Raw genomic sequence first — 26040 nt, 5'->3', positions numbered from 1 at the left:
TTGTATTATGTTTGTCAATTGGGATCCAATCAGGGCGTCATCATGGTTTCATCAACACCAATAATTACATTGAAACTATTTGCATGGACACCCAAAGGCATCATTTAATTAACGTTGTTAACCATGAAATACATCCTGTATGTCCCCATGTATGCACATTTAAATTTGAAGTACCACCTAGTGATTGCATACTTCTGCCAACCAGTCAAGTTGCCTTTAAGTTGTCCAGACTCACTTGATATACGTTTGAAGGAATTGAACAAAAAGTTTTGCGTATACTTCAGCAATTGATATTCCTCTGCTTTATGTCTACTTTTATGATTCATTGAGAGAAACAAGAAATAGTCCAAATTCCTTGTACGCATTCGCATGCTTGGCCAATAAAGCTGATAATAATGCCTTCGGCCAAAGAAGTCACCAGAGCAGAAACACAATAAAACAAAGTATTAACTGCACCCACAAAATTATTTTTGGCAGTTACACTGTGGCTCATGATGCTACAGTGACAGTGGATCGAGACTATCTGCATGGTCATCAACAACAAGGTCGTAAAACACAGGTACCATATTTTCCTATAATGGTCTCAGAGGAAGCACTGAAAAATGTTTTTTCCAGAATATTCTGGTGGAGATCACAGCTCTCTGCTGAGTGATTCATAGACTTGTAGCTTAATGCTTTCTCACACTGTGGCTGTGACACCAGTAGAGAGGGGAAAAAAAGAAAAAAGAAGAACCTTTGGACCAGAGGAGTGAAGCTTTGTTCTCATGACTCAGTGTTTCTGTGTGCTAATGCTCATCTTGAGGCAAACTGCTGAACATGCTGCCCTCAGTGCACAGACAGAACGAGAGAGACAGAAAAGCAAACAGCTATAGAGAGCACAAGAACCTCACAACCTCTCTCACACACACACACACACACACACACACACACACACACACACACACACACACACACACACACACACACACATCATTAATATCCTCATGCCAGTGTGACACCACAAATTAATCTCGATATCCGCTAAAATTTCCGCCTCCTTTAAAAGGCTGTGCTGTGGATAACAGCCTTACAGCTTGTTATTGAACAGCGCCAGCCAGTTCCTGGCACAAAGTGCATGCAGCTGCAGCCTCGACCGCACTGGCACGAATACAGTACGTTTGAAGATTCATTACATGTATTTACATTTTGTACACCGTGTGCTCCATCCATCTAAAGTTATGATCTGCAACATCCGTGCAGGCAAGTCAAGTTTATACATGTACATAACATCGACAAGAGCCAAATCTTTTGACATCACTACATTACAACAAACTCAACTTTACAAGAATAAATAAATGAGAAAATACTACCAAGGCACTGGGAGATAATCTGATCTGTGGTGATTCAATAGTCCATATTTGATGCTCTGAGGTTGTTTGTGTATGCGTGTAACAGTCATCTGGCACATATTGTGCAATCTAATTATCCAATCACCATACACTCGCACTATACAGCTGTGAGCAGCGGCAGCCATATGGACTGAAGCAATTCATCTCGGAGATTAGACAGGTATGGCGATCACTGTGAACCTAATAGCTCGGAGGTGAAAAACGGCCTCATCTTAAATGTTTGTTGCCGGTGTTGGCTTTTAAAATGTAAGAGTACATCACAATGTAGATACCATTTATACAACATGTAAGTGAGCGCTGCAGGCAGATCACCCCCCCCCCCCCACTCCTCCACCCCCGCCCAGGTCTGGAGGTGTTAGGCCCGTCTACACGCCTCAGTACCGAAGGAGCGGAGCAGGGAGGCTGTAAAGTGTTTGATTGCACTTTGCAGCTCCGCTTTGCCTCCCTGGCTGTGGCATTAATGTAAAAAGCTAAGTAAGCGTTTTCATCCCTTCCCTCCGTACTACAGGCTTCAAGTGTCCGGGCTATTTAACAAAAGGAAGAAAGGAAAAAAAAAAAAAAAGGAGGGGAAAGCTCAGGAATTGAACATCTATGTAATGTTTCCACTGGCTTGAAATTGAGGCAATACAAAGACTATGGACAAAGATCGGGGTGTTATTGCGTGTCCTTCCCCTCCCCCCCGACTACATGATGACAGCGGGGATGCTCAGGCGCAATATGTGACAGCACTGTAGCAAGGGCTTGAACAAAAGGAACAAACTACTTTCCCCTCCACAAAGTAACCTTATTTGCTGAGAGAATATGTGGTACAGAGCAGGGAAAATAGGCTGCCTCTACTTTCTGACAAGCGCTGTGTTGTATTTTTAGGGGAAGAGCTTTCTTGGAGGTCCAAAGGGACGAAGTCTAAAGCAGCACTAACAGGTGCATTTGTAACTTTCTTGTGTCGAGGAAGTCGAGCATACTTTTTGACTCCCGGTTAACCAGTTCACTGCTCTGTAAAAGATTGCGTCGACAAATACTGCAACAACATAAGAATAATGTTCCTCTATGTAGAATTGCGCAAAATTTGGGGATTTCATCGTCTACGGTACATAATGTCATTAAAAGATTTTGAGAATCCAGAGAAATCTCTTCACACAAGGGACATGGGTCAAAACCAATATTGGATGGCCGTGATGTTCAGGCCCTCACGTGGCACTGCGTTAGAAACGGACACAAATCTGTGGTGGAAATCACTGAATGGAGTCGGGAAGACTTTGAAAAACCCTCATCCCTGCATCCACAAATGCAAGTTAAAACTCCACCATGCAGGGAAGAAACAACACAATTTCTCAGTTTCAACATTTGATATGTTGTCTTGATTGATACCACTCTAAATATGAGGCTTGTGACATTCAGAGGTGGTCTGGGACGCATTCTGTTAGCAGTGTTGATGCAAATGAAGGAGTACCTACTCAACTAACTGTGACTGTGTTACCATCGCATTACAGCAGGTTCCTTAGTTTTGGATGTTTGTTTTTTTCCTCCACTCAAACAGTGTTTACATCTCAAGATCTCTGCCTGCTCTTCTTCTTCTTCTTCTTACATATCAGACAGACATCTGAATAGCTCTGCCCACTTGCACAGTTGATTTATCCACCACAGCACAGACCCTGTTAAATCCACTGAAATGATCTGAGGAAGTCTCATTTTGTTAAATGCACTTTTCTGTACATGTTCGTGTGTTTATTTAATTGTATATTCATGTGACGTACGTGTTCATTTCCATACAGATTGGGGAAGTGAGATCATACCACAGGAGGTCAACGCATGATAACCCCAAGGTGAGAGCTGCCATGTTTAGAGCTGACCACTTGTGATCAGATCACCCAGAATGCATGTCGATGCCACACGAGTGCAGCCTGTATGACCTATACGAGCCAACAGCCGACCAGCTTAGCATTAAATAGAAAAAATAAGGCAGTTTGTACAAAGAGTGCATCTAAATGGATTTACAAACTGGGGAAATAAATTTCAGAACTGATATTATTTTGCCCTGTTCTGCAGAGACCTGGACACACGTACTCCCTTATATATGCAATAACAGCGATCGCACTGTCAGCTTCTCCAGGATAAAAATATCCATTGTCCTTTAAGGCCTGACCTGACCAAAAACTCTTCACAGCATTCATCCACATGCTTGTGAGCGTAGTCGTGTCGGGGCCCCCGGCAGAGAAGAGAGTTGAGATTGAACTACAGCTGAGGCACCTCTGTGTCAAACTCGATTTGTTCAGGGACCGGTGCTGACGCCCAGGTGAAGGGTTGAGGTGTCAAAGCTAAAGCGCAGCTGAGACTCAGAGAAAACAATCACACGAGCGAAGAGAAGGCACATTAAAGCAGAGCTCTAGTCTGACTTTGTGCCATTTGCCAAATTTAGGAACACAAACCTGAGGAGCATGTCATGAAAAGGCAGATGGTGGTGCTGGAAATCAGACATCACCTCACCCAGGTGGAAGGCAGCCTCTTGTAAGGCAATTTTTGCAGCATCAAAAATCAACCGGCAGCTCTCCGATTTGTCATACATTCAAGGAAGAGGCTGTTGAGAGCCTGGTGGGGGACTTTTGAAGTGTCAGCGCCTCAGCTACTCTGCAACAGTAACACTTCCTAAGTTGGGAGGGAGCGCGACTGGGGGCTCAAAAAACGGAGCAATGCTGCAGAGACACTCAGCCTAGCAGAAGGATAAAAAAATAAAAAATGCTCCACCGTCTCTATGCATTCCCTCACCTGCAGGGCTAGACATAAACCTGGCTATAAAAGTTTCCTCTACAGAAGCACTGCAGAGTCCCAGAAGAAAGTACAAAGTACCAAAAAGCGACAGTATAATGCCATATTCACAAGGCAACGCTCTTGAAACCTGAAAGCACAACAGGCAGCGATGAGGGAGAGTTGAATATATGTTAGCGGACATGCGTGTGGCTACGAGTATTCTTAGTGCAAATGCAATCCCATGGATCTCCCGCCCTGCTAGCTGGTGAGGCAGCATAGCGCATTTTTTTTTTACAAGTCACATCGTTGACTCTGCAGCAACAAGACCCAATAAAGAAGGTGACGTCTCCTTGTCTGTGTTAGCGTGGTGTGACACGGAGGTTGTTAAAAAGGTATGAATCTTTTATGAGTAACGCCACCGCCGTCAATAACAGATGAAAAGGCCGAGACTTTGGCACCCGCCTGCAGGAGGGAACATCTCTGGACTTTTTTGGGGGGGATAATTACTCAATTACTCACCCTCAGCCAAGTCAATAAGATTCATCACTAACATGCACCGGTGACACCAGGAGTAGCTTCCCCGCAGCATAACGATCCAGCGCCACAATTTCGGTTGCTTGTCAAGGTTTACGTAAACTCGGAGAAAGGCACTCAACTTCCTCCTATAAAGTGGTCCTCGGCAGCAGATTGCAGCAGTGAACACTCCTCGAAATGGCTTATTAGAGGCACAGTGGGGAGACAGAACATTGGACATAATCGCAGCAGATACCAGAGCAGCTTTCTGTAGGAGGAGAGTGATTCACATGCGCAAGAGTTTTCATGATTTTTAACCGTGGTAAAACGCTGGAATCGTTGACATTGTCTCTGTGGTAGCAGGTCTGTCTGCTGCACAGAGAGGGAAACCCTACAAAGCTCTCATGTGCACAGCAGACACTGTCACCTGAAGGAAAGAATTGGTTCAACGAAGGTAACTACACGGGATGTACCTCGCTATGTTTGTCAGATTTATATTAACGTCCGTTTTATCTGGAAGAAAGTTTTAATTTAACGAAACCTTGTGGTGTCATCCCTGCAGCGAGAACTGAAGAGGTGATTCTTTCTTTTGTTTTGGGTTAAATAGCAGAAAACAGTGACACTCGGGACGAGGATCTAATTAATGCAGTGCAATGTGTCTCACCGTGCAGCGACTCAAATGATCAAATAAATGAGAAAACAAAAAGGTAAAATTGAGAAAGTCCGACATCGCTGAAACGATTCACCCACAGTACGCTCAGTTCGACTCATCACACAGCTGCCCCAAAAAATATCAAAAAAGAGAAAACAACCAGCACCCTTAAAGCTCACTTATTAACACGCCACAACAGAACTCGCTGTTGCGTCCCATCCAAACTTTTGTAATTTTTGATGAGCAATTTGGAAGATCTTCTGCCTGGATGGCTGCATCTTTTTGGACTGAGGCAGATTCAGAGACACAGCCTCGTATCTGTAAGCCAACATTAACTGCCAAGAAGCGACGGCAAAGAGAAGCAGAGACAGAGATGGGAGATGGCCCCGCTAGCTATGGAGGAGGCAGCCGCTACCAACAGGCTAACGGTGGCTGGAGGTTGGAGAGCCTCCGTGGCAAGTTTACACTTTATGCCTTATGGTGATTAATTGCGGTGTATTGTCATTGGTCCAAATCAGCCATCCGTAGATATCAGGAAGTGGCAGAAGGACAAAACAAGATAAGAGTTTAGGTTAAAATATTACAACAAATCAGCTGTAAATTGAATTACTCTGGGATTAATGCAAAAACAAAAAAAATTATAGCTTTTCCAATGATTCAAAAAACACCTCGTTGCTCCTTCTGCAACATGGTACCTGGCACCTTATTGCATACCTAGCATAAGGAACACATCTCGGGCACATCAGTCAGCATTGTCATATCAAGCCTCTCTGTTACAGCTGGAAACGTGCAGAAATAGGAGGTCTATAACCAAAGAGAAAACAGGGACTTCAATGGAAGGAAACTTCCTACACTGCCTTATTAAATATTCATCCTGTGAAACACCAGATCAATCAGGCCCGTTTACTGCATGCCACTGACATTACTGAGGAAATTTCTTCATTTGGTGGCACGATCAATAGCTCATTACAGCAGCTTTAGACTGGGTTGTCTCTGGGCAGACCGACCGGCTTAATTCCCTCGACATCGCAGGCCTATCCGATCTGTCCATCTTCATCACGCAACGCAGAGAAACAGCCTTCTGCTGAACAACACTTCCACTCTGTCTCTACACCGACTTACTTTTCTGCAAGTTGAGTTTTTAAAAGTGCAATATCAGGGAAGTGTGAATGAGTTTTAGGTGACGCCAACAGGAGATATGAAAGAAATCAATACAGCAGCAGGGCCGTGAGAACATGTTTGTGAGCAGCACCGAAAAAGAGAATAGATCTAATCAATACCATGCCGTATGCATGAAATAACTTCGCAATCTGAGCAATTTAAATGCAACTCATCCAGGAAAAAGCACACTACGAAGCAATTACAATTCACACTTTCACAACAGACAGCATGTCAGAAATAAATAAACTATATGCGGATGTGGAAAGTCAAGCTTGCACACATATCAACAGCTTTTTTTGCATCTAAATTGTGAACAGAACAGCTGGCAAAAAGATAAAAACACAAGGCAAGGGAATATTTCCCGACACCTTGCATCAAAAGAAGAAATTTCCTTGGTTTCATTGATCCTTATAAAGCATTTTCAGAGTGAAGCTCTGCGCCCAAATCTGCACCATTATGCTCAAGATGCCTTTTGGTTGCTAATGAAACTGAGCCATTACTCTTCTTTTTTTAAATTCAACCATGAAATGACAGCAGACCTCATCATAATAACATTAAAGCTCCCCTCCTTAGTGTCAAGCAGAATGCAATGATTTGCTGAAGTGAATTGCCATCCTTGGGAATAATTTCATGGTAATCTCTAATAATTATACACCAGGCAAGTGACTGAGCAACAGGAGGAGCCAAAGACGAAGGAAGTCAGGCGTACTTGTAGCGCTGAAATCCTGCGCAAACATCGACAGGATACAGGACAAATGAGAATGAGGGTAGCAATAACTTGTCCTCCTGCTAACCAAATATGCTTCCATGCAGTTTTGTAGGAAGAATATTTCTCTGACTGCAGATCAAGGGCACCTTTGACTGCCTCGCAGGACCTCACACACCACCGTCTCCATCTGCAGGGAACATCCTCCATACATACATACTAGCACATGTTCATAGCAGGCAAGATCACAGTCGTTCACAATGGAAGTGAGGAACAAAGGTGCAACGGGAGAAAAGAGGGAGATTAAAGTGGAAATCGGTGAAAGTGAGCCAGTGAAACGCAAAATATGATAAAAGGGAGTGAGGAGCGAAGCGATGCAGAACGGGAACGAGCCACAGCAACAAAGGAACAGAAAGGAGACCTGGAGAAGGGTGCACAGAGAGGCATGAGTGAGTTAGGAGGTAGTGAGTTCTGGCACCGACGCTGTGGGCACAGCAACAATCAACACTTTACTGCTTTTACAGTCTTTGTTGTCGTTTTTTCTGAAGCGGCTTGTTTTGGCTCGTTGCATTGCTTCTCCTGCGCTGCTGTAATGACAGCCATCGCCTGGATGCAAAGTGAGGCCGGTGCCTTCACACAAACAAGCCACAGTGCATTAGTCACAGCACTAGTCTGGCCTTTTCAAAGTCACTACTCCCACTCAAACTGCTAATAGATCCCCAGAATTTGATATTCGCCTAGTGGGGATCCTCGCCACAGAGGAGCAGTGCGTGTGTGCTTGTGCGTGGGTGTCAGCGTTGCCTGCTGTAGTGTGTATTAGCTAATAAGCAGCTTTCTGTCGGGATGATTTCAAGTATTACAACAAGAGAAGCGGTGTGACACGAGAACAAAAGTTTGTTACGATTCCCTCTTCTTCTTCTTCCTCTCTGCTGTACTCTAATGACACAACACACAGTATGTGAGTACCCTTACATAATGAGCAGCCTGAGCAATGGAACTGTAAGATGATATTTTATTCACTATACTGCTTATTATAAAGCCACCGCTAATTGCGCTGGTGCATCTGAGGACGTTTGCAAACAGGACGAATAAAGTTCCAACGTGCAGTCTTATTACACTCTCTGACATTAAACAGCAGTTTGTGGGTGAAGCCGTTCTCCGAGTCTCCTGCCTCAAGATCGGCACCGTTCCTCTTCCTGTAACATCAAATTACCCACGGCTGAGATACCGCCGCTCTTCCCATCTCCTCCTCTCCTCTCCTCTCCTCTCCTCTCCTCTCCTCTCCTCTCCTCTCCTCTCCTTTCCTCTCCTTTCCTTTCACTGCGTTAGGTTTATAGGCGGCAGTCCGGCAGGGGTAATTTCTGTCACCACTCCGGGGAAATTACTTTGTGTTGTTAGAGAAAAGGCAGTTTGCAAACTGCTTTATCAAGCTCCTTGACTCCAATAACCGGCAACGTTGGGATGCCAGCAGGAAATGCAGCCTCTACATATCGACACACACTAAGCTGTACCAACGTAAAGGCAAGAACAGAGTCTGTGTGTCTGTGTGTTTGAATACGTGTATCCAACTGAGCATTGTTTCTGCAGGACTGACTTGAGTCATGCACTGTAAGTAAATGTGTGTCCCTATATACTGTACACATGTGCATGCATGTAGAAACTGCAGCGTGAATCTGCACCGAGTACACTGAGTAGTTCATCTGCATCTTGCTTGGACTGATGAATAATTTCTGCACTGTGCTCTGCTGTGGCACGTCTGGTGCAGCCTGACTGCACCACACAGCTACGGCTCCGCATTTGCATTCAACACGCACGCACGCGCGCACACACACACACACACACACACACACACACACACACACACACACACACACACACACACACACACACACTTTTACACTCATGAACACCAAGCTCGCTCTCTGCGCCCCTCATCCCCACACCATCCAGCCTGTCAGCTGCTTCCCTGTGTGGAGGGATGCAACAAGCTGCTAAGCCCTTTTTTTTTTTTTAAAGCAACAGCAGTTCCCTATTAGTCAATGTCATCTCACTTCTTCTCGCAGAGTTACAAGTGGGGGGGAAAAAAATATGTCCAATGTGAATCCAACAAATTGGACGAAAACAGCCGAGCGAGCAAAATCAACTAAATCCGCACCTCTCGCAGAAGGTTGTCTGCAAAAATCTGGACTGTGGATTTGGTGGCATTTAGGTTGAAGGCCAGGAAAGAAAAGAAACGGTGCTGAAATGTCAGCTGTGTTGCGAAGTGGCAGGCATGCTGATGAGATGACCTCTATGAGCTGTGGTTAAAAGGTTGGATGGCTGCGGGACAAAGGGAGCAGGAGGTATCAGCTTTTTCGGAGGAAAACCAAGAGGCTTTTTAAACAACACTGCCTCTTGCAGATTGGTTTTCAGAGCAAGAATACCGACTTAGACAAGATTCCATCACACATGTTGTTAATGCCTCTCTGATACCTAAAAAACACGCTATGGAGCGTCTGCTCACATCTCTGTCGGCATGTTCACTGTTATTTGTTGGGTAAATATATTCAATTACAAAGATACTTTGCAGCAATCTAGTTTAAAACTTCTCAATTTATGTCTCAAAAAAACATGGATGAGAAAATTAAACTAAAAATGAATGGGTTGATATAGTTTACATAAAAACAGGACCATCCCTGCTGTGTCTGCCTCAAAGTACAGCAGGCTGCGCATCTGTGAGCAGCTTAATAAAGGGAAACCACAAGCACCAGTGCCAGCGATATGTGCAACCAAACACCTCCCACTGTCTCAGGGTCTATCTGGAAGACCTCCAACGCTCCGCTCCTTCATCTATCCTAGACGAGTATTTTCAGACGTGATGCGCCTCTCGATGCATTTTCGCCACCGACGAGCAGATCATGTCATCATCCATCTCCATCAACAGAAACTGTTCCTCTGTGTTCAACCGCTGCCAGATATGTGCAAGCTTAAAACACTCATCCTCAGCTATAGAAATATATTTGAACTAAGTGGCAAATATTTCCACTGTAGTTCAGCGCTACATCCAAGAAGAGCAAACAAGTCTACAGCCTGCTTAATCCTAAATTATAGACAATATTTAGGAGCAAACAATACAGTCTGTCTACAATCTACTGGCTTTGTGTCCAACAAGTTACACAGCTTTAATGAGCTGGCTCGGTGCAACAAAACCGTATTTATTACAAAATATGGTCCTCGGGTCATTTGCATAGACCTTTGCTGCTGCACAGGAACCCTGGGGCGACTGTCTGGACATGCAGCTCAGCCTGCCAGGCGACCACAGCGTGCACACGGATTCAGAAGTCCCTGTTTTCTTTCGAGATTTAAGTGATGCAGAAGGACAGTTAATCCATTTGATGCTGCCAGTCATTTAAGTTAAATCAGTGTTTTGTGCTGTCAAACTGTGGACAGATCGCAATAACAACGGTGCAGTAAGGTACATAGGTAAGTTTTCCACGGCAGAGAAAATACTGCTGTCAACTTCTTGAGACTGGGACTGCAGAAAAGACAATAGCTGTCAGTGAACGATGCGCAAAACAATAGGGGGACTATCACCGCATCTGAGATCTGCAAGAAGGCAGAGGGTTGTCAAAGGGCTGCGTGATTAAATAACATCTGTCAGTGTGGCAATCGACAGAAAAATCTCACACACGCACACAAGGTACCATGAAAGAGAGAGCGACACATATTTCCACACACGGCCACCACCGGAGCTGCGCTTCAAGTAGCCTACAAGCGGCCGGAAATGTACTTACAGTTCGGAGGAACTGAATTTCATCCTCTCCTTCTCCACCTTCAGCCATGGCTGCGAAGGAGCCTGTTCAGACTCCGCTGGCTCCTCTCTCCTATCGATATTAGCATATAGCTAATCCACCGGCCATACAGCGGGGGAGACTACCGCAGCATGTGTCACTCAAGCCCCTGTGCTCACGCCCCGCTCGCCGCCCGGAGGAGGAGTGTGTGTCAGCAGCATCGGTGGCGCTGGAGCAACTGGGGACGGTGTGGGGATGGGAAGCGGGGAGAAGCCAAGTCCTGTAGTCAAGATACAGCAGCGGCGGGGTCTTTATCTTCGACGTCACCGGCACAGCTTATTAATTCAGCCGTGAAAGCGCGAATATTCAAACAATCGGTGCGCCAAAATCGAGTCCCACGCTGCTATCCAGATCCGTTTTCTCTGCCTGATCTGTGCGCATTCCCAGACAGCGGAGAGTCGGTGTGAGCCGCGCAGTGTTTGTCACGGTGTGCATGCAATGGACGGAAGCGATTTCCAGTGCCGGTCCAGATCAGCACCATGGTCAGCGCCCCGCAGCGCACACATGCCTCTGTGTGGAGGAAGCTGCAACACGCTGCACGCTGCAAACTACAGCTTCTTCCTCACTTCCTCATCGAACAGTATGAAACAACGACTCGGACATGACTTACTGACTGCTACACACATTTCTGTGGAGGTATGCGTGTCACTGATGAAGGATGAAGTCCAAATATCCTCGAATATCAACATATTTTTAACATCTATTTGACCCTGAGACTAGAGCTGCAACGATAAGTCCATTAATCGATAGGTTTGATCGACAGAAAATGTTATAATTATCATCAACTCATCTTTTTTTTTTTTTTTTTTTAATGAAACTTCTCTGATTACAGCTTCTTAAATGTTAATATTTTCTGGTTCCTTTAATCTTCCATGATGATAAACTGAATATCTTTGGACTGTTGGTCGGGACTAAACTAAACACTTCAGGCTGCACGTTTGGGAAAACATTTTCTGACATTATGAAGTCCAAGCAACAAATTGATTAATCAAAAAACGAATCAACACATTAATCGATAGTGAAAATAATTATCTGCAGCCCGAACTGAAACACAATGCTGGCAAATGATGTAGCTATAGTGTTACATGTGTGATAAAATGCCAATAAGAGTCAGAGTTAAACATCCATATCATTGATTTTAGCCGAGTTGAACCTTCACTTCGAACAGGGCTCATTAAAAAACAGTTTACTGTACACGTATTTAACTATTTAAAACATTTGCATTGGATGACTTGCCTTTAAATAATGTATCATCATCTCCACAGTAAATAAACACGTGCTTCCTCCTATCATGAAGTGCTGCTGCCCTCTAACGTCCAGACTGTGAACTGCCGAGACCTAATTCCTCCTTTCTGACTTCTCTTCACCACTCTGCATGTTCCACATCCCTTTATTTATACATTGAACTTTGCAGTTTTAAAAAAAACAAAAAAAAAGCAAAGGAGGCCCAAAAAAAGCTGGTGGATCATTGCTCACAGACTCCACTTAATTGCGTCTCACTACTATTTTAAATTATTGTTCATAAATGAACTGTTTGCTCTTAAAGCAGCACAGACCGAACCGCTTTGTTGGTTTTCCGGTTATATTTTGAAATCAATCACAGGTGTGTTACTTCCTGCTTTTGTGTTTAGGTTAGTGCTTTTTTTCCCGCCATTTCTGGTGCTCACCTGTGTCTCATTAGTCCGATAGATAGCACGCGCTCTGCCGCTTCCCCCTTTCAGTCGTCAGATGACGTCATTGTTCCTCCGTGTCGGGTCAGTGCTTTGCAGCTTGTAAGTTGACTTCTGGAGCTCTCCGAGTGTTTCCCGGTGTTTTTGTTTACCTGTCGGCTGCACAACTACGGAGTGGTTTACAATTTGCTTCCGGTGTCTGGTGTTTGGGTCTGCTCTCTCTTCCTGTCAGCTGTCCTGGCTCATTCTTGCTTTTCAACCGCTTTCGTCAACATGATGTCTTCAAGAGTGTCCGGACGTAGAAGTGCATAAGTCCTCAAACTTTACTGAGGTCTGTTATATTACCTTCATATTGCCTATTTTACTGGCAGAATTTTCAATCCAATTTCATTTAATTCTCCTGTCGATATGTTTGTGTGACATCAGCAAATCATCCCTTTTCTGTTATATTCCCATCTACATATTTAGTAGTTAGTGTGACTGCATTGTTATAAAATATATCGATATATATCATTCCGATTTGAATTTGTTTGTTTTGTTTTTCTGGTGGATGTTTGTCACTGTCAGAACTACAGTTTACATAGATTTTTTTTTTAAATAAACCTCCTTTTGGTGAATTAAATTGAATGAAAACATTTACATTTTAATTTAAGATACTGTTATTAAAAATCCAACGAGGTAGCATGCCAGTTAATACACAAATTGGCCAATAGGTGTCTCTGTTTCGTAAGAAATGGCGTCACATCAGGCCTTCAAAGAGCAAGTACAAAGCTTCCACATGCACTCATATCTCTGTGTACGTACAGATGCTCGTGTTTGCCTGGGAAACGGAAGAATTTGCTGAATTATCTGAACTGCAGCCAAAGTTTCCTTCTTCCCCGTCCGACGTCCGGACTTGAACGCCATCACATGGCCCACCTGCACGCTGCAGCAGCTGCACTCGCTCAAGATGCGGGCTGTGGATAAATACTAAAGCACCAATCACAGAGCAGGCAGCCAGCGGTGAGTTCCCCTATTGGACCGAAGACACGTCCGTCACGACGGACAAGCCGAGCAGTGGAGCAGCGCTGAGTGCTGGCTGATTGCAGCACAGAGATGTGAAGAAATATTTGCCATGCCACTAAATCGGGTAAGTAACTGTTTATCTTTTCTAAACTGCTGCTGCTTTCTTTACCTGCTGCAGGCGGAAATTGACTTCAACGCACTTGCAGCTCCAAACGAAGTAAGCACGAGATCAGACTGAAGCTGCTTTGAGGAACAATCGCAGTGTTTATGCGTGATTACATTTTTTTTTTTTTAATTATTATAAATGTTGCAAAATATTTTGTCGATTTCATTTGTAGTGGGCAGCAGTAAAGCCCCGATCTCTGGAGGGCAGTTTTAATTCTGCTGCCATTTTAACATGACAATGCACCCGTGGCTGTTGCAAGGTGACAGCAACCCACGGGATTATGTTGTGATGTAAACAGTTGCTGCGAAATGTTAAAGCTTTGGCGCACAAGTAAAAATGCGCTCCTGTTTTGCTTGTCAGCATGTTTGGTGGTCAGCCCCGGCACGCATGGCGCTCCGCATGTGTCGTCACCTCGGGTGACAGCGGCTGGATTTATGCGGCAGCTTGTGAAATGTTTATGAAATGCGGTTTAGAAATGTTCCTTCTTCTTAAACGACGAGGCCAGAGAGGGGGAAGTTGGGAGCACTGTGTGGTTTAATCTACGCAGTGTTGGATTTGCGTTTAGTTTTTAATTAACAAATTGGTCAATGAGCTATGGAGGCCACTCACAGCAGTGACAGGATGACTATTAAGATTATGGTTTAGTTAAAGCTCGAACTTGCACAAGAATACAAAAAAGTCTGGTATCTGGAGGCAAGAAATGTCTCCAGCAGGACTAACATGTTAATTGTATGTATCCTAGTTTATGGCTGTGCTCTGCCTTCTCTCCGACAGCATCTGGACAGGCCGAGTGATGAATAGCCGGAGATCCTCCTTCTGCAGTCCGAGTCCCATCACTCCATCTGCGGGCTGACGGTTTCCTCGCAGTGCTTGAGTGATTAACATGGCACCCATCATGGAGGGCACTCACACCGTCCTGCTTCTGTATGTGCCCATCCGTGAGCTGAGCAACATCAGCCTCTATTTCCCAAAGAGGCGGGCCCCGTGCTTCAAGTACAAGAGCCGCGCCCCTCATCCAGAGAGGGCCGGTAATGACCATGACTGGAGAAAGGAGGATCTCGCGGTGTCCGAACAAAGAGGCCAGTCTTCTGACTCCTCGGGCAAACTCCTCAACTCCCAGCAGGCAACAAAGGAAGCAGTCGCAGAGCTCTGTTGGCTGGCGGCTGAGCATCACCAGTTGCTGGCGGATCTGTTATCACTGTGTAGGGATTGCACCAACAAAGTCAGGATGGGGAACCAGGATGGGAAACTCCAGGGTTGCATGGAGGGTCAGGAAGTTCACCTTGGAGGTCAGGTTCTCAGCAGCAGCAGCAGCAGCAACAACAACTACCCCCTCGCCGTGTCTCCGGAGCACAAGAGAGGTGCATCCAAGAGCAAAAAGCTGAAGAAGATGGGAGCCAAGAAGCTCGACAGCGCTGAGGATTTCCTGCACAGTAAGATGAAAAAGAGAGTACCCGGTGGAAATTCGTGTGTGGAGCTTGAAAGTGAAAGCCACATGTCCACATCTGCAGCTTCAGAAGTGGAGCAGATCCCCGCGACCACAGCCTCCGTCCACGTATCTGACAGCCCGGTGACCGGCTCCTACGTTAGCGCTGTCAGTAATCCCATCCTGCCGATGGAGGAACCCTTCCAGATTGCTCGTGAGGGCTGGGACTTCATGGAGGACAACCGCACATTTGACCCCGATATGGATTTCTATATTGACTTCTCGGAGTGTGACGGTGAGCTGGGTTACGAGTCCTCCTCTTGCAGCCTGATGGAGGGTCTGACCCGGCGAGAAAGTGGGAGCAACCTTCGACCGATTAAAAGGTTTGATTCTCCAGTTGAGACGTTGGTCGAGAACGCATCGACAGTTAAGTCCGCTCAGCAGCTCTACAATGAAATCAATCGGAGAAGTACGGGGGTGAGGGTCGTGGCCAAGGTGCAGGACGTGGAAGTGAGAGTGCAACACGTCAGCCACACAAGTCCAGACGGGGACGGGCCTGCTGGGCCTAATCCAGGGACGAGCACATACCAGCAGGAGTATGGAGAGTGGACAGGGCTAAATGGAGACCAGCTGGTAGGAGTCAGTAAGGAAAAGTCGCGTAACAAACTGTATGAGGGGCTCCGGCTGCCTCTGTCCCACACCACCGAGCCCTCTCCCCCAGCCAGGTCCCACGCAAAGAGCCCCTCTTCACCGACTCTGGTTGGGGTCTTCAACACCTCTTTCCCGGCTTCAAACAGCCTCCAGAGCATGTCCCCAGCCCTGTCTCCTCTGTCCTCCAAGCAGGTGAGCCCACAGCTCAACCACCGCATCGTGCTGCTCTCCCATAAGGATGTAGACCCCGACCGGGACAGCTGCAGTAACACAGACGAGCCCAAAATCTTCACCGAGGTCATCGACAAAAACGGCAACAAGCGCACCGTCACTCGTCTGGATCTGAACCTCAGCAGGCGTCGCAGCAGCTCCAAGTGGAACTCCTCCAGCAACTCCACAACAACTGGTGAGTGACTAGAAATCCCTCTTTGAACACAGTGATTCACCACAAACTGTCTGCCTTCACGTTCATGTTGACATCAGTGCTTTTATCGTCTCCGTGTCATCACACGTCTGTCAGAATATGCCCTTTGTTTGTCTTTGCTGTTTGGCTTTCAAAGAACAGAACAAGGTGTGTGTGTGTGTGTGTGTGTGTGTGTGTGTGTGTGTGTGTGTGTGTGTGTGTGTGTGTGTGTGTGTGTGTTGAAATGCTCCAGCACTGCTCTGCAGCACTGAACCTGACATCCGTTTTACTTTGTCCCTGCAGCTGCTTTCTAATCAACTAGTTAGTTCAATAATTGGTGTTGTTCTTCAAAACATGTCTTCGTTAGTCCCGTTGGTTTGGGACTGCTGTGTTTTGACGCGTGACCACAAATTCAAAAAGTCCCCAACAGAGTTGGACAAAGGGAAAGCAGGGCCTGAGAACAGCTTCACCGATGATCCATTTTAACTCTCTCGGCGCCGCAGGGAAGGCAGAGATTAGTGGGAGGGAGTGTCCCAGATCAAAGGCTTTAAGTTGACATAAAGTTCGACCCGACCAGAGTTCTCGTGAGCACAGTGGTAACTGAAGCATTGCCAATTTGGACTCTGAGAGATCTGTTGTCATCCTACCAAGTTCACAGGAACCTGACAAAGGATCAGGGACTCAGGGGCCACAAAGGCTGCAGAGAAAAGGATTAAAATATCCTTATTTGCAGAATTCTTCCTCTTTTTTTTTTTAATCTTGTCTGTTTTATGTCACTCTGACAGGGACACAATAAATGGATTTGAACACTCACAACATTCATTCGACATTATAATCTTTGCAAAGCCACAATAATTGCAGAAGCCTAGTTCAGTGATGTCAGTGTGGCTTTTCCTCGATGATCGCGGGCCGGGTCTGTCTTTTCCTGAGCTTTAATCGAGAGCATGTGTTCATGTGATTCTGTCTCCTGCCGCTTCCATACTAATCACAATCATCGTGGACAGCGCTAAGCTGGGCAGGCAGCAACGATGCCCATGCAAGATTGTTTCAGGGCCAGGGAAATTGTTTTTTGTGGAACTTTTGCATGTAAGGAGGTGAGCTGGAAAAAAAATGGAACAAGCAGGCCTGCTTTATTGCATGATCCAAATCTTTGTTAAATCTCGCTTGAGCTTTCAGAAAGACGAGTGGAATATCGACTGAAATATTCAGCAGGTTTATGCCGACATTTTACATCCAGTGTTTCAGACTACAAACCGCACAATCTTGGCTGATATTGCTTTGATGGAGGCCTTATTATTATTGCAGTAGCTATCTTGTAATGTGGTGAACATCCTATTCAGAGTCACTGCTTTCATCTACATCAGCGAACAGATGTCCTTTTAATGATTATGCAATTTTATGCTTTTCACGTCTGCGTACCTATTTAATAAAAACAATGCCCCATTTTTAAGGGCACTAGAGTATTTGAGTGGTTACATCACAGACCGGCGTGCACTAGCCCAACCAACACAGCCAACAACGCTCAACCCAGCTGATGGGAGAATGAGAGCTGAGCTGACGGGAGGACAGGGGGGATAAATAGCCCAGATTCACTCCTCTGGAAATGATTTGGATCAATTCCCACTGAAATGATACCGTCCCTGTGTGTCATCACCTTGTGCACACACAGATGCCACCATTAACATTAACAACACAATCCACATCGAATGAAACTACATTTCCCTTCTGTGTTTGTGTTTCTTGAGCATGAGACTCCAGACGCTCAGAGCGATAGTATAATCCACCATCTGTGTGTATGAAACTCAGACGGAACCAGATTCACGTTTCTTGCGTTATGCTGTCCACATGCTACATGCTACATGCTACACAATCCCTCAAGTGAAGGTTTAAACCTTTAATCTAAAACTAATTCCCTCTTTCGATTGCGCTGCATCTCGGCTGTTTACTAGCTCGCCCTTTTGTTTTCTGATAATTAAATACACTTCACAGATAAATGAACATCACAGGGTCCAGCCAATGGGGCTAAGTGGGTCAGTGCAAAACCTGGCCCTCATGGTTTAACAAATGTCAAACTAATTATGAATAGGGCTCTTTAATCTGGGCTCTCTTAATGAAGCTTTGTGCTTGTTAATGAGAGTTCACGCAGACATTCATGGTAATTTTAAATCAGCGAATTCTCTTGTTTATTTCATGCACTGACTCTCTTGCACGGTGTTTGGACAATATGTGCAGTATGTAATGTTTTATCAGTCTCTCTTTAGGCTGCGTTAGTGTTTCCTGCTCCAACACCGCAGAGCTTTTTGGCGAGGACAGTCTGCCCAAACACAGTTTCAAAACTGCACAACAAATTGTAAACATTCCAAAATGCTCCACTAATATTCGTCAGCTCCTCTGTTTTGAAATCGGGTGCTGAACCGGCGGCGTGATATCTTTTGGGATTTTAGATCTTCTTCACTGCATACAGACAAAAAAAATGAAAGTCTGCAGACAAAACCAAAACAAGGAGCTAAAAGATGCTCTGATGCTGTATAGAGCTGAGTGGAGCTGCAGCGTCACGGGACCACATGTGGTGCAAGCGATGTCTTTCCTGCTACACGTGCTCATTTGATCCGTTATTATGACACCACAGATTATAGCTGTTGTTTGGTTTTTTTATCAGTTATCGGTCGAGTTCAGTATTAGTCTCTGTCCCTCGCGCTCTCTCTCTCTCTCTCTCTCTCTCTCTCTCTCTCTCTCTCTCTCTCTCTCTTAACACTCCCTTCCTCAATTCCCTGCTTATTATCGTCTGACATATGGCAGCCAATACCATAATCAGATTACCCAATATGTTCCAGCAAGGTCATATGAAACTGATCAGTGCAGAGCAAGAGGGTATCACCCGGCTCTCCCTGCTCTCCTTGCTAGCTGTCATTCAACACAAAGTGCGCTGCCATGCGACATTGTTGCACCGAGTGAGGACAAGGGCCCGCTCTATTCAGATAATGAAGTCTGTTCTGCCAAAAAGAGAGCTTTTCTCTCAGTCTGCCTAACGCTGCTGCTCTGAGCTGCTTACTGGGAAACAGGGCACAAAGGTCCTTCTTGTAACATATAACCTGTTTTCTTTAATAAATGACTTCGCTACACTAGCATCTGGGCAAATCTCAGTTATGCTCCACATCACGCTTCTGCAAGTTTTTTAGCACTTTAAATGGCCTCTCCTCAGTGTCCTGCTATTTTAAACCTACACTCTCAGTGGAAGTTAACCAGATTCCCGGTCCCACAGTAAGTGGCCTACCAGGTACAATAAAAGAACTCGTCCCTTTACCTAAAGTCTGTATATCCCATTATCCCCTAAAACTGCTTTTCAGATAAGTGATGACGTCTCTGCATGCATCATGTCATGCTACGTTTCTCCATTAGCTCTCAATCCAGCACACGTCTCTTAGTTTCCACTTGTAGCTGCCTTTGCATGGACTTTAACACCGGCAGCCAAACCAGTCAGTCTATCAGGCAGCCTGACAGTCAACAAGATTGTGTAAAAAATACGGCCATGACAGGCGCTATAGAAGCCGGGTGATTTATAAATCCTGCATTTTTCATGATTTGTGTAAAAGTCTATGATTCCCCTTCTTGGCTAAAAGTGATGGAGCAGAATGGAGGCTGCCAGATGTACTCAGCATGCCACATGGCCCAGTTCTTGCACTTTGAATGATCAGGTTATAGATTTTAGTGGCTAAAATAGGGCACATGGGGCAAAGCTGTTTGGGTGTCTAATAAGAATTTGAAACTGTGCTGTGGGAGGAGATAATGTTAATTTGTAAAAGCTCTTTACTTTTATAGATATGTGGATATTTAATCGCTCCTAGAAAACAAAACCAGACAGAAACGTCCCTGTAAGGGTTTTATATATTTGCTTTTGTCGATTTCATGTCCGTTTCATAGCGCTCAATCTGGTCTCCATGAAGCTGGTTGAGTAATGACTGTCTGACAGAGTGACTGTCAGATTAATCCATCACTCCTGACAACAACACCTACCTGTCAGGTCCAGACTTCAGAGCTGCGCCACACTGACCTTTTTTTTTTTCTTTTTTTTTTCAGGTAGGATGAAAATACTTTACCACAGTAACACCCATTCTGTCTGGCAGCTGCTCACTCACATGCTGTGATGTTCACTGTCAAATGACACCGCTGTCAGTCACCACATTTGGTCTTTGGAAACCCCTGTATTTACTGGAGATGTCTGAAAGACAGAAGTCTATATTTAAGTATAAGACACTGTGCGGAGATGATATTTGTTGTCCTGCCTTAGCAGTGAATATTTTATGAACTGTTTCACATATACTTTACTCGGGGCGGAGAGACGTTCATGTGTCGGTGCTCCAGTATGAAAGCAGCCTGCAGCCCCCACACAGGGTCAACCACATTACACCAACATGGATCAACAAACAAAAAGTAACCATGGATGATAAGTGATGTGGGGGCTGCAGGTAAACTGCTGCACAGTAAACACTGTTATGTCAAACCAAACTCCATTTCAGTCAGCAGACAAACACAATCCCATCTGCACCCTCAGTTATGGACACTGTGATTCAGTCTTGGCTTTAAGAGCAGAAGGCAGAGATTAAATGGCAATAAGCGGGCAGTTCTCCCCAGGGCCACAAAACTTAAGCTCAGTGTGTGTGTGTGTGTGTGTGTGTGTGTGTGTGTGTGTGTTAGAGAGTGATAAATGAACTGGCAAATAATCAAATGCAGCAGCTTTATTACCTAATGCATCCAAGAGTTGCATATCTGTTTACAGCAACTACATTGCACCATAGCTTCACTGCAGTGAGTTTGAGTTTGACTACAGGGACACGGTCGAGGTGTTTCCTCTCCTTGTCCAGATGATGGCAGTGTGGGCCACTTTATGAATATTGAATTAGGAGACCGATACCCTGAAACTAGGTGAAACATAGGCACACTTACAAGCATTCAAGATTGTTGTACAAATTTTTTTAGAGACATAAAGAAACATAAAACCATGTCAAAATGTCTTTGGCAGGTGGATAGTAGACTGACAATGAGCCCTTTACAGGAGCCAAGAATTTTGGAGTGAGTGTTTCCTGATCAGTAGTTGCTGTCCTTGGCTCAGCCTGGGCTTAACTGCAGCTGGAACCATCCCAGCTCACAGTCAGCAGTTCCCTCGGTGGGGCTGTGCAGTGCAGCATTATCATAATGAAAAGTTATTAATCTAATCCTACTTTTTTTTTTTCCCCCTGTTGGTAGAAGTCCCAGATAACTGGAGGGACTGCAGGCATCACTGCTGTCTCATAATGACTGATTGTGGCAGAATACTTGCTGAGGCTGAATTTCAATGCTTCCATTTTTCAATGATGTGCCCCCCCCCCCTGTTTAGTTTTGTGTGTGTGTGTGGTCTCCCATAACTGAATTTAAAGCATTTGGCTGAGAGACAAGACTGTGGGGATCTATTCAAAGGGACTTCCAAGTCCTTAGAAGTGACTGCTGGGCAGAAGTCAAGTAATGCAGTATGTCCTCTTCAAGGACACAAAGTTATGGGATACTTTAGCATCTTATTGAACAGGAAGTGATGCATATTTCTCAGTTTCCAGTAATTCTGCCCAAACAGGTCAAGGTGTTGTCTTACAGCTGAATATCTGTGCCCCTTCCCACAGCATCTTCTCTTCTTTTCCCTCACTTTCCCTGCCTTATGTCTCTTAACTTCTGCTTTTGCTCACAACAGTGAATGCATGCATCTAAGCATGATATATTATGAATGTGAAATTGCATTTCTGGTTCTGTGTTTTCCCTCACAGCACCAGTCTGGTTTCTGCGTTTGCACGTTTTGCAGGTCGATGCTGGGTCTCTGAGCGGTAACAAGAAAAGGTCAGGTGCTCTGAAATGCACAGAATGAATTGAACATTTTCCAGCTTGCTGCAGCAAAAATAGCACAGAGGTAGAGTCCCTGTTAGAATTTTTTGAAACATAGTTTTGGGGCAGTAGAATTCGCTCCTAATGCTGCGTGGTCAGAGGAGGGCAGTGTCTCCCAGTGTAAATTAAAGTCCAGTATTACCACTCCGTCAGGGGCCTTTGGATGACTAAACACACTGGCTGACATTTATCACACACACCTCCCTGCAACTGACTTCATGACTTCACAGTAGAAGTGCTGAGCAATGCTATATCATGTTTATGTTGCAGTGAAGATGTCGTGAATACAAATTGATATCAGATACTTGTGCTCGTTTTTGAAGTGATGTGCGCTCATATTTACTTTCATTGGATCAGTGTGGCTTCCTGTTGATATGGATGATGTGAACAGGGCCGGCTAAGTGCAGATAAAAATAGCGGCGTGCCCTCGAGCCTGCAGCTAAACAGGGGTCTCTCTTCCTGCCTGTTTGATGCTAAGATCTTGTGATGCATGCTTTCTGCCTCGTTGCACCTTTGGAAGCCGCGCAGGTAACACAGGAAAACAACTAAGCTCTGCTTATTTAGCCGTGTCACACACACACACACACGATCGCACTTGTTATGCTGTCTATGTTTTTGTAATTAATTAATGCTGTTAATGCGTTGCACAACACTGAGAGTTAATTACTCTTGTTTGTTTGTGTTTCTGTAGAAGATTCCCTTCTGCGTCAGGATGATATTTGGATGCTGGACGGCGATGACCCCCAGGAGCCCTTTTCTAGCGTCCCACGCCCCGAACACCTGGATTTCCTACGCATCACACCGCCCGAGGATGACATCATCGGGGACACGCCGTACTACCCCAAGCTGGAGTGCACGGTGAGAGCGCACAAAGATTAGCAGCATAAACACCCGTGTCAGCTGTATTGCATATTTTCACATCCAGAGCAGTGTACTGTGGCACTCTATTCTCTTTCTTGTGAGACTCATGGGGATTTCTCTCCACGCTGGCATTTAACCACCTGATCGTCTTAGAAATGGATTAATGGGTCAAGGATTCTAATCTGTACAAAGCCAAAACTGACTGAGATCATTCCACTCAAACCTTTTAGAGAAAACGGAAGAATCTGACTTTCTTTGCAGCCTTTTTTTTGGAACATTTTAGAACTTTAGTTGATTTGATTTTTTTTTTTTTGGGAGGAGATTAGTGGAAGTTCCCAATTGTTATCAAGCAGACATTTCAACAGCAGATAAATCAGATCACGTGACCTCCGTAATCCCTCTGTACAATATGTTTATCTTCTACAAAAAGGCCTGTGACAGACTATGCAGCGTTTCCAGGCTTTAACTACTCTAATAAGTAAGAACCGGATCTTCTAAATGAAGTGAGAAAGTGTCTTCACCTCTGTGAAGCTGTCTACATGCCATCATGCTGTCGAGCAGAGGTTTTCATTCCTGTGGCAGATGAGACTGATTATCTGGGTGTGGTTGTTGGGTGAGTAATGTGATCAGCACCAGCATTGTTTTCCTAAGACACAATAACTGCCCTGACTGTGAGCATACTAACTGAGCATACAGTACAAAGGCCACGCTGTATAGAATTAGGTGCGCTGTATTGTTATAAAAGTGGCAGCCATCTGACATGTGTCGCTCTGGCACAGCTTCACTGTCATCATCTATTTTCATGTTATTCATAAACCACACCTCAGTCTGACATGATGTACTCTCATTGTGTTTTAACAGCCAACCCCCCCAGACATTTACTTTATGAAATCATTACAGTGACAAATAATTACCGGTTTGGGAAATACATTTAAAACAATATTTCGAGTATTGATGCAGCTGCTGGAATAATGTATTCCTCCAATTTCTCTTTTCTTCCCATTTTTCTCGGTTAATTTTTGATTATCATAAAACTGAATATGTATATATATATATTTTTTTTTAAACACTTACAAAGCATTGATTTTAAACAAAGTGTACCCTTTAACAGGTCTGGCTTCGGCTGTGCTCAGTCATGCAGTCTGAAAGAAGGCATTCAAGAGGGGTGACCTTTGGTTGCTATGAGTAACCACTTTGTTAACATTTCCCTCACCTCTTTGCTGACATTTATCCAAACCTCTATCAAAGATTCTAAATCGGATGTAATTAAGGATAAGCTTAAAAAAAAAAAAAAAATTTAAATACACACCGGTTATATTTTTCTACTGTTTTATTTTCTCATAAAACTATTTCCACCTTCCCACATAGATGTCTTATTGTTTGCACGTCAACTTGAGTCAGAATTAGCTTTAATTTTGTAATTGAGTAGGTTGACATTCATCATGAATGTAGAGGAATCAACAATGTTGTTTTTTTTTCCAGCTGAATTCAGTCTTGTTGTGTCCGAGTATCCATAAGCTGCTAATCACAGAGGTTGGCGTCTTAGCACATTAACCGGAGCTGGCTACGGCCAGGCCGACTAATCACCACTTCTTAACCCCTGTGATGTAGTAGCTCACCGCTTAATGGAGCAACGCCAGTTTTCTGGACCTCTGCAGCTCTCTACCTGACTATGAGCTGACTCCTCCTCTGTGTTTACTTTTTAACTTTATGGAAGTGAGCAGAGGTAATCAGACACCTGTGGTGCCTGGCTCTACCGGTCTCCTCCCAGGAAGGGAGGGACCTGAAGGGAGGCGTCCCCAGACTGGGTAGACCAGTGGAACTCTTTTTTTTTTTTTTTTTTCTTTCCCAACCTCGGGGGGGTTTTCTCACACAGCAGCACACAAGGCTTTTTCTGTAAACTGAGACAGACATGGAAAAGAAGACGGACTCAAACTAGAAGCAACCTCCAAACCTACACCGGCACATGGCGAAGTATCACCCACAACTTTATGGATCATACCTATCGGCTTGTCAGAACTGTTGGGAATGTGTTTGTAAAAGGCAGGTGAACTCTGTTCTCCTGCTGTCCCGGGGAGATTACAGCACGGCGTGCTTCCAGCCACTGAACAGCTTGACTTCACTTGCAGTGTCATGGGAATCCGGGAGGAGACTAAACTCGACCACTGACAACATACACTCAGTGGTAGTCTTTGTGTGATATTACCCAAATCTTCTATATGCAACCTGTTTGTACGTAAACAGGATTACAGGATACTTTTATTGCGGTTGGTGCCCTCCAGGAGAAGGTAAGAGGAGCTGGGAGGTCTGTCCATACAAAGGCCTTTTGTTCCCAGCCAACCAGGTGGAATAAGAGCAGCTTGGATAACGAGGTGGGGAGAAGAAACTTTCGTGACATTTTCAATGGACACTTTGCTGGAGATGCTACCTGTTTTGGTTTGATCCGAGTCATAGTGACACTTTAAAAAAAAACAAAAAATGAACAGTGCACGTAGAAACTCAGATGGACAGGGGAAGCAGCCCCCGGGTTCCCTCCTGAATGTCTTCAGCAGTTTCTTCACCCGGGATCAGTCTGCCTCTTCAGATGTGGAGCCACCTGTTCTGACGTCTTTCAAGGAGCTGTCAGATGGAAACACTCCTGTGGCTGAAGATAGTCCAGCTACTAACAGTGAGAGCATGCTCAAAGGGAGGGAAGATGTGACAGCTTCCTGTGATGCAGTGAAAACGCTTGAATCATCAGTCGAGGGCTCTGGCGAACAAGTTGAAGTTGCAGCTCGAGCCTCAGTTGACCCAGATCTGGTCCAGGTCACGAGGGTGGAAACATACAGTGACCCAGAAAATGAGGATGATGAGGTGGCTCATAGCAGCAGTAGTCTGTTGAAGAAGCTTGTCTGGAGCAGGAAATCTGCCCTTCCTGAGGAGGGCAGTATTGCAGTGAACAGTGGGGATGGAGATG

The 26040-nt window shown here is 44.9% G+C and overlaps 2 protein-coding genes across 2 annotated transcripts in view; one reads left to right on the top strand and one right to left on the bottom strand.

Moving 5' to 3' along the window:
• The window catches only part of LOC138199813 (ryanodine receptor 3-like), a 91581-nt gene extending 80160 nt beyond the window's left edge, over window positions 1-11421 (bottom strand). The window contains exon 1 of the mRNA XM_069152030.1: window positions 10939-11421. Within this exon, the coding sequence (XP_069008131.1) occupies window positions 10939-10986 (48 nt within the window). The 5' untranslated portion in view covers window positions 10987-11421. The remainder of the gene's footprint in view (window positions 1-10938) is intronic.
• A 2285-nt stretch (window positions 11422-13706) lies between these two features.
• Window positions 13707-26040, top strand: part of LOC138199812 (formin-like) — a 48092-nt gene continuing 35758 nt past the window's right edge. Inside the window, exons 1-3 of the mRNA XM_069152029.1 lie at window positions 13707-13794; window positions 14611-16319; window positions 22915-23081. Coding sequence (XP_069008130.1) covers window positions 14720-16319; window positions 22915-23081 — 1767 coding nt within the window. The 5' untranslated portion in view covers window positions 13707-13794; window positions 14611-14719. The remainder of the gene's footprint in view (window positions 13795-14610; window positions 16320-22914; window positions 23082-26040) is intronic.

This window comes from Embiotoca jacksoni, unplaced genomic scaffold, assembly GCF_022577435.1.
Source record: "Embiotoca jacksoni isolate LCO1_2020_lvr unplaced genomic scaffold, fEmbJac1.0.p SCAF_18, whole genome shotgun sequence".
Taxonomy (NCBI): Eukaryota; Metazoa; Chordata; class Actinopteri; family Embiotocidae; genus Embiotoca; species Embiotoca jacksoni.
This window is presented reverse-complemented; position numbering and strand designations above follow the sequence as displayed.